Source organism: Vulpes lagopus, chromosome 5 (genome assembly GCF_018345385.1).
Source record: "Vulpes lagopus strain Blue_001 chromosome 5, ASM1834538v1, whole genome shotgun sequence".
Taxonomy (NCBI): Eukaryota; Metazoa; Chordata; class Mammalia; order Carnivora; family Canidae; genus Vulpes; species Vulpes lagopus.
Window position 1 is genome coordinate 93,954,654 of NC_054828.1, and position 8,899 is coordinate 93,963,552.

General features: G+C 49.3%; 1 protein-coding gene across 4 annotated transcripts in view; it reads right to left on the reverse strand.

The window, feature by feature from the left end:
• TRABD2A (TraB domain containing 2A) overlaps nucleotides 1-3,678 on the reverse strand; it is a 116,412-nt gene extending 112,734 nt beyond the window's left edge. For all 4 annotated transcript variants that reach the window (XR_005987938.1, XM_041756157.1, XM_041756155.1 and 1 more), the window contains exon 1: nucleotides 3,427-3,678. Coding sequence is in view for 3 of the 4 variants with exons in the window: in XM_041756157.1 (XP_041612091.1) it covers nucleotides 3,427-3,513 (87 nt within the window). In the remaining variant the exon portion in view is untranslated. The remainder of the gene's footprint in view (nucleotides 1-3,426) is intronic.
• Nucleotides 3,679-8,899: the final 5,221 nt, after the last annotated feature.

The following is an 8,899-nucleotide window of genomic DNA, read 5'->3' on the forward strand; positions in this document are numbered from 1 at the left end:
TCCTGACTCTGAATCTGAAAAGACTGTTCAGGTCCGGACCCAGGACCTCCCCCCAAAAAATCCACACCAACATTTTTAAATCATCACACTGCCAACTTTTCCCATTCTGTCTTTTCAAAATAATACGACTGGGGGCGGGGGGGCTCCCACTTTTTTAAGCCAGGGGTTTTAAAGTGTTTTTAAAGAAATATTCCTCATTTTATGCTTCTTTTTTTTATTTTTTTATTGGAGTTCAATTTGCCAACATATAGCATAACACTCAGTGCTCATCCTGCCAAGTGCCCCCCTCAGTGCTTATAGGGCTTCTTTGATAAATGGAGTTCTGCTCTGACCAAGTAGTTACTCTCTGTCCCACGCTGCACCAGCCAACACCCGAGCTGGCCACTGACAAGGCCCTGCCGGGCATGCCCTGGATAGAGCACAAGCTGAAGGAAAAGTCTTCAGGGCTTCTGATCCAGGAGCTCTCCTCATGCCTTTGCCCACCAGCGAGCTCCCAGGCCTCCGCACTGGTCCTCTGGGTGCAACTACCCCTGCCTCCCTTATCCTCAGGGGTGGAGCAGTTTCATCTCCACAAAAGGAAGAGAACAAAACCATTCTACTACCCCATTTCAGGGTACAAACTGCGGCCACCACATGTTACTAGTTGAAGCCATGTGTTTAAACATTATGACTGAACAGAATAAACATTAACACCATTAACATGTCCCTTCTGAACGTTGCTGATAATGGCACTTTTCCAGTAGTACTCTTCAGCAGACCAGCTAGAATGATACCAAAGTGAGTTGGCTTTAGCTGACACTTGTTTTTCAACAAATATTATTGAGAATCTTCTGAGCACTGAGGATGCAGTAGCAACAAACAGACGAGTGAACATTCCTACCCTTATGAAAATCACATGGCAGGTAGGGGAGCAGTGGCAAACAAATTTTTATCAGTTAAGTGCTCCGAAAAAAAAATAAAGCAGGAAAGGCAGCCAGGAGGGCAGGTGGGTCAGGGGTTTGATGTAATCTTTAATAGATAATCAGGAAACGTCTCTTTGAAACAATCTGAGCAAAGACCAGATACAAGTATGGGAGCAAACATATGGATATTTGGGGGAAGAAACAGCACATGTCAAAGAATACAGGTAGGAATAATCAAGAACACTCAGGAATTCTGTTTGAGTTTAGATAAGGAAGAGACAACCTGTGTGGTGCTCAGCGCAAACTGGCAGTGTCTGCAGACAGATAGCTTGGAAGTCCTCTCTGTAATGATTAACAAAAGTCGAACACCAAACCAGCTCTCAGGCCACGGTAAGCTACATGGTAAGCTGCTGCAACTGGACTGGAGGCTGGATTCCAGAGCTTTTACTCTAAAATCTAAAGACTCCAACCTCCTGGGTCACCCACCCACAGTGGCCTCTGCCGAGCAGGTCAAGCATACAGCCCTGCCATTGACTGACCTGACCTCCAGGGGATAAAACAGTTTGCCCATATAGAATAAAACAGATTTTTCAAAATGTGGTCCAGGGACCTGTAGCTGTCCCAAAGACCCTCCCGAGCAGTCTGTAAGGTCAGAACTATTTCAGTGATAATACTGAATAAGATATTTTCCTCTTTTGATTTCATTCTCTCACGAGTGTACAAACAGAATTTTCAAGAGGCTACAGGCGTGTGATGTCATCACACGCCTGTAGCCTAATGGCTATGACCCTTAATGGCACTGTGCTTACGAATTCTTGTTTTATTAATATTTCCATTAATCCACACACATAAAGGCTCTTAGGAGTCCTCAATACTATTTTAGAATGTGGAGGGGCCCTGAGATCAAAAAGTTTGAGAATTGAGAGAGTGAAAAAGGCCATGAAAACAGGTTCAAGCATCAAGAGACAGGAGACTTTATCAAGACTCGCTTGTCACACTATAATTACGAGTGGATTTGCAAAAGTGAAAAACGTTTGCTTTCCTAAGAATGGGTGGACTTTTGTTTTGGGTAACAAGAGCGCAGCTGCCTTAGCACAGAGTTGGGAACTATCCAGGCTGCGGAGTCCCGCTCTCCAGCCACCGCGCCTCCTGCCTTCCTAGCGGGAGAGCCTCCGCGTGTGCAGCCCGGGACGCCTTAGCGAACTCAGTGTGACTCCCCGGTCAGCCCAGGGGGCCAGGAAGGCTCAACTGGGTCACTCCCTTGCTGTCGTTAGGACGATGAATAAAATTACCACGAGCCTGAGTGACGCCCCCCCCTCCCCCCGCCAACCTCCGCCCCCCAACCCTGTCGGTGCAGCGCAGGTGTCACCGAAGGTGGGCCGACCTTGGGTCTGAGAGCGCACAGGCTCCAAAGGACCGGCCAGACCTTAGGATCACCCTCCCCAGCTCCAGAGACCCAGAGATCCAGAGATCAGATACATCACATCCACAAGTACAAACACAAAATTCGACCTCTACGGAGCTCGAAAGAGAAGAACATGAGAGGGATCCCTGGGTGGCGCAGAGGTTTAGCGCCTGCCTTTGGCCCAGGGCGCGATCCTGGAGACCCGGGATCGAATCCCACGTCGGGCTCCCTGCATGGAGCCTGCTTCTCCCTCTGCCTATGTCCTATGTCTCTGCCTCTCTCTCTCTCTCTCTCTCTCTCTCTCTCTCTGACTATCATAAATAAATAAAAATTTAAAAAAAAGAGAGAGAAGAACATGAGAACGACAGAAATTTCCAACTGTTAAAAAAAAAAAAAAAACTGACCAGGAAAAGGAAACCTGCGTCTCGAAAGAGGGCCAGCCTCGGAGACGCTAGAGCTGTCGGACTCCGGCTCCTGGAGGGCTGGGTGGCCCTGGGCAGGTCACCGGGGCTTCCTCGCCCGGGTTCCCCTCGCCTGCAAAAGGCTGATGCGAAGGTCTAGGGAAGCGCCTGTGCCTGAGCCGGCGGCTGTCAGATGTGGTTACTCCGCGAATGATGCGCTCGGCGACGTGGGGCCCAAAGGTCCCGCTCTGAGCCTCAGTTTCCCCAGATCGGTAAAACAAGGGGAATGGCTTCAGCTCCCCCCAAATCCTTTCTAACTCAGGCACTGAGCTTAGGAAGGTCAAATCAAGCCGCTGCAGGGCGCTTCTACCATCTCGATAAGAGCAGGAGAAATTCAGCGCTCGGAAGAGAGGGCGGAACAAACTCCCGAAGTAAACGTGCCAAAGTCCCTGCACGGCTCGGGTCTTCGCAGGCTCCTCTGCCCGATGTCCCCTAATGCCCGCGAGGCAGGCTGGAGAGACCCAGGAGACCCCGCCGGGCCTCCCCTCCGGCCGCCTGCCCCATGGGCGAGGGCCCCGCAGCGCGGCGGGACGCGCGGGCAAAACGGCGCGGCCGGGGGAGGTGGCTCGGATCCGAGGGCGAGGTGCTTCGCCGGCCTGGGAAGGGGACGGGCCCCGCGAGGTGCGGGGCAGCCGCCTGCCCGCGCCGGGCGCCTTACCTGGGGCTGGAGCTCGCAGTCGGCGGAGGCTGCGCTCGCGGGCAGGAGGCAGAGGGTCGGCAGCAGGAACCAGCTCCAGGGACTCATCCTCCCACCGCGGCCCGGGGCCCGGCTGGCGGGGGAAGGAGCAAGGCAGCAGCGGCCCCCCAGCCCGGCTAGCCGGCGGCCGCGGAGCTGCGGACTGGCGGGGCGCCCTCCATGCGCGCGGGGCTCGGGGGCCGGGGCGCGGGCCGGCAGCTCGCTCTGCGGCGGGTCCGGCCGCCTGCGGGCGGGGCCGGGGGAGCCGGGCGGGGGCAGCCGGGCGGCGGCCGCGAGGGGCGGGCCCTGACCTCCCAGCCCCTGCCCCGCGCCCCGCGCCCCGCGCCCCCCGCCCCGCGCGGAGCCCCCGCGGGGTGCCCCCGGCCACCTGGGGAGCCGGCCCCGAGGGAAAAGTGACGTTCCAGCCCCGGCTCCCAGCCTCGTGCAAGACTCCTGCTGGCTCCCACCCTCGCGTCTGTATTTGCGCTGCCAGTTCTGAGGGTGGCTCTTGATTGAAAGGGACAGCCCGGAGAAACAAATGATAGGCTACTTTTTCCAAGGAAAGTTCTTTTCAACAAAGGGAATGGCATACAAGCTTCGCCTGTAAAGGGGGGGAATAGTATGTGCGTACACTTAAAAGTCTGTGACCACAAAAGCCAGCACTCCATTAAGTGTCCTCTTAAGGGATTTGGGGTAATAATATTAAGGATGTGAACACCAAACTCGGATTACTCCACAGATTAAATGAGGACATTTATGGAGAGCATCTTGTTTGATGTACTAGGAGGCCTGCAGAATGTGTTTGCTCCCTTTCTGCCCCAAATTTTCCAAGGGCCTCTTCACGTCATTGATCCTTCTGGAAGGAAAAATCATGAAAGCAACTAGCTATGCCCAGCCTCTGTCGCCTCCTACCCAGGGCCTGAGGGCACTTTACCAACCTTTCTGTATAGCCCAGCTTACCCGTGATCACCTCCCCAGCCAGCCTAGCAGCAGGGGTTCTTAATTGTGTAAGTCACGGTCCATTTTGAGACTCCAGTAGAAACTGGAAGTATGGGGCCGCTGGGTGGCTCAGTGGTTGAGCGTCTGCCTTTGGCTCAGGTGTGATCCTGGGGTCCTGGGGTCTTGGGATGGAGTCCAACGTCAGGCTCCTCACAGGAAGCCTGCTTCTCCCTCTGCCTATGTCTCTACCTCTCTGTGTGTGCCTCTCATTAATAAATAAACAAAATCTGTAAAAAAAAAAAAAATCTTTATTAAAAGAAAGAGAGAGAACCTGGAAGCAAAGTGGGGGAGGGGGTTGGGGGAGGCACAGTGGCCAAGATTTACACACAATGGGAGGAGCTTCCTGAATGTCAGGCATCCATCTACCATCCTCCAGTAAAGAACTCCTGGCTTTAAAAAGCCAAGTTTTTCAAGCTTTCACTCCATGGGTGTTGAAGTTACAAGTGTTTTTGTGAAATTGCTAGGTTTTTCCTGTTCTAAGTTTCAGTGAGGATTTGATTTCTGGAATTGGCCCTCCTGCCTTCAAACAACCCCCTTGGCAGCCTGGCAGCAAACCTTGGCCCCTCAGCCCACCCCAAGTGCCCCGCGGCTGGGGTTTTCAGGTTGCCAGCACTGCCACCTACTGGCAAGAATAGTCTCTCTGGCTGTGAGATGAAAGCATCCGGAACTTTTATTTCATACTTTCCCCTACTCCAAAGGAAGGCTCAACAAATCAACTGGGACTAGAGGGAAGAAGGGGTGGGGGGGGCAAATGTGTGACAAAATGAGAATGAGTTTGTTAGTTTTCTGTTGTTTGTCTCTTCCCCATTCCCTTGATTCCTGCTCTTTATGATTTCCTTCCTTTTACTTACATTAAATTTATTTTGCTCTTCTTTTTCTAGCTTCTTAAAGAGTGATGTTAAGTTGTTAACTTTAAAACTTTCTTATCTAATAGAAGCATGTTAAAGCTATCAATTTCCCTCAGGCACTGCTTTAGCTGCATTGCCCAAATTTTTTGAAAAGCTGTATTTTCATCATCATTCAGTTTGGAATATTTATTTTATTTTATTTTATTTTATTATTTATTTGAGAGAGAGTGCGTAAGCAAGAGAACACAAGCAGGGGGAACAGCAGAGGGAGAGGGAGGAGCAGGAAGCCCAAGCCCTGCAGGACCTAAGATCATGACCTGAGCCAAAGCCATCCACTTAAACGACTGAGCCACCCAGGCACTCCTGGAATATTTTCTAATTTCCCTGGAAGCTTTTTCCTTTGACCATGGATAGTTTAAAAATACATTCATTAATTTTCAAATTATGGATTTTTCTGAGACATCTTATTATTGATTTCTGATCTAACTCCACTCCAGTATTAAATGCTGATTTCTGATCAGCATTTAAATATGATATTGGGAGATGTGGAAGAAACCGTAACTACTATAGAAATTGATGAAGAAACATATGAAGAGATATATAAAATTTCTTCAATGTAACCTTAATGACATCTAGATTCTCACATCTCGCTGTGCATTTAATCTGTTATGATATGTTATAGTTGAAGAAAATCCAGCCTCACAGAGATGTAGTTAGAAAAGGGAGGAGTAGAGATGCCTGGGTGGTTCATTGGTTGAGCGTCTGCCTTCAGCCTAGGGTGTGATCCTGGAGTTCCAGGATCAAGTCCCGCATTGGGCTCCCTGTGCTTCTCTCTCTTCCCTCTGCCTGTGTCTCTGCCTCTCTCTGTGTGTCTCTCATGAATAATAAATCTTTAAAAAAAAAATCTGAGAACAGTATGTAATCTGAGAACATACTCTGTATGATTGCTAACATTTTGTATTAACTGGAACTTGTTTTATGGCCCAGGATATGGTCATACACTGAATTTGAAATGTCTAGCATATGAACAATTTTATTTGGTTCCAATATTTTTTTAGTTGGAGCTTCCTGCCTTAGACCATTATTAGGTGAAATTTATTCTGTAAGATACTCAATGTCCAAACATTCAATAGAATCACATCTACTGGATGGCTCAGTGGTTGAGAGTCTGCCTTCAGCTCATAGCATGATCCCTGAGTCCCAGGATCGAGTCCCATGTCGGGCTCCCTGCATGGAGCCTGCTTCTCCCTCTGCCTGTGTCTCTGCCTCTCTCTCTCTCTCTCTCTCTCTCTGTGTCTCTCATGAATAAATAAAAATCTTTTTAAAAATCCCATCTACTCTCTATACATTGTCTGTACAGACATTCCTGAGTCTGCTATCACTTTACCATGCAGCCCCAGACCTGGTGACAGGAAGGCTGGCATGACCAGGTCCTCGCCTTTCTTCAAGGCTGATGGCCTTCCTGGCTTCCCCTTTGTGCTTAGGAAAGAGATGCTAAATGTCCCCTCTCTGCCTATCCACCGAGGCTCTGTATCCAGTTCAACTCAAGTGAGTATTGTTCTTGCATCCAATTGCTTTCTTGCTGCTTTTTGTTTCTCCTTCATGTACAGTTGATAACCCAGCAAACTTCCTAGGTCCATCTACTCATAAGTTCCTTTTGTGCTCCTACCAATGGATTCCTGAATTTACACAAGACTGTGAGACTCAGTCCCTTCACAGGAATCACCTGAGGAAATTAGCCCCTGGAGGCCTATTTGTTCTTTCCCAATAATTAGATCTTCCCTCAAAAACAAGGTTTTCAGGGTGCACAGAGGATTTCCAATGGCTTCCACCACCCCTCTGTGCCTTTGCCCAGCCTCGCCAGGCCAGCCTGGCTTGACCAACATGCAGCCATCCAAATCCGGAATCACTTACCACACTGCACGTTTCCCAAGATGGTCAGGACAGCTCAGGTGTGGAGGGTAGGTCCTTTGATCCTGCCTCCTTGTACTCATACTTTTAATTGCCTTGAGTGTGAGCAGGACCTGTGCCTTGCTTCTAACCCATGGAAAGTGACAAAGATAGTGGGATGTACATGATTACTTATATGGGATTACCCAAGAGCATGGAGATTGGCAAATCTGGCTAGAGTCTCTCCATTGCCATCTTTGATGAAGTAAGCCTCATCATGAGTCTTACAGCCATGGGGAAATGAATTCTGCCAACAACCTGAGTGAGCTCAGAAGTTGATCCTTCCTCCAGTAGAAGCTTTGATGAAAGCCCAGTCATGGGTAGCACCATGACTGGAGCCTTGTGTTCCCCTATGCAGATGACCCAGTTAAACCATGCCTGAACGCCTCATCCAGAGAGACTGTGAGATAAGAAATGCATGCTCTTCTAATCCACTGGGTTAGTTATTTGTTACACAGCAACAGAAAACTAATTTACCAGGGTACCTGAGTGACTCTGTAGTTGAGCATCAGCCTTTGGCTCAGGTCATGATCCCAGGGTCCTGGGATCAAGTCCTGCATCTTCCTCTGCCTGTGTCGCTGCCTCTCTCTGTGTGTCTCTCATAAATAAATAAATTAAATCTTTAAAAAAAAAAAAGATAAAGAAAACTAATACAGCAGGTGAAATGGTGTGCCAGGAATTGCCAGGTATTCCAGCCGGGTGCTACAGCATGAATGTGTGCTCAAAATGGCCTCCGAAGACCTGCCTCCTGCATGTCAGGCCTTCTGGCTCCATGCATTCTCAAAAGGGGACCAAAGCCTTGCCACCCTCTCTTGGTCACCTGGTATCGGCTCCAGAATTTCTAAGTGGGAAAGGGTAGCAATTATCCCACAGCTGCATTTGCTCAACAAGTACACTGTGTGTACCTAGGTCCTGGGAAAGAGAAAACCTCCCCTGACAGCAGGGGGTGGTCTAGTTTTATCAGTGAGGTCTTGGTGATGCTACAAGCTGGCATTATCCACAGCCAGGCCATGGTGTTCTACTGAATGTTGTATATTGAACATAAACAATTTCACAGTATGTCAACAACTGACATGGCCACAACTGAGACTGTGGCGGATGTAGACAAAAACCAGATGACTCCATAACCATGTCTCAACACAGACAAAACAAGAACCTTGTCCAAACCACAAAAAGGACCAGACATCCCCATGTCCTGGCTGATGAGTGACTGCTGCTTCTTTCCAAACCCCAGCCTTAGCCATTATGATTTCCCTCACCTTATAGACAAGATGTTCTAAGATACTGTTATGGGCCAAATGGTGACCCCTCCAAAAAAAATTAAATGTTGAACCCCATGCTCTGGTACCTCAGAATGTGACTGTATTTGAAGATAGGGTCTTGAAAGAAGTGATTAAAATAAGATGGTGATTGCAGGCCCACATCCAGTCTGATGGCCGTCCTTGTAAGAAGAGGAAATCTGGACACACAACAGAGACACCAAGGGCACACAGGCACAGAGGGACAACCATGTGAGGACACAGCAAGATGGCGGCCCTGTGCTGGCCAAGGAAGGAGGCCTCAAGAGAAAGCATATCTGCTGACACCTTGATTTTGAACTTCTGGCCTCCAGACTTGTGAGAAAATAAATTTATATTGTTGAAGCAACCGAGTCTGTG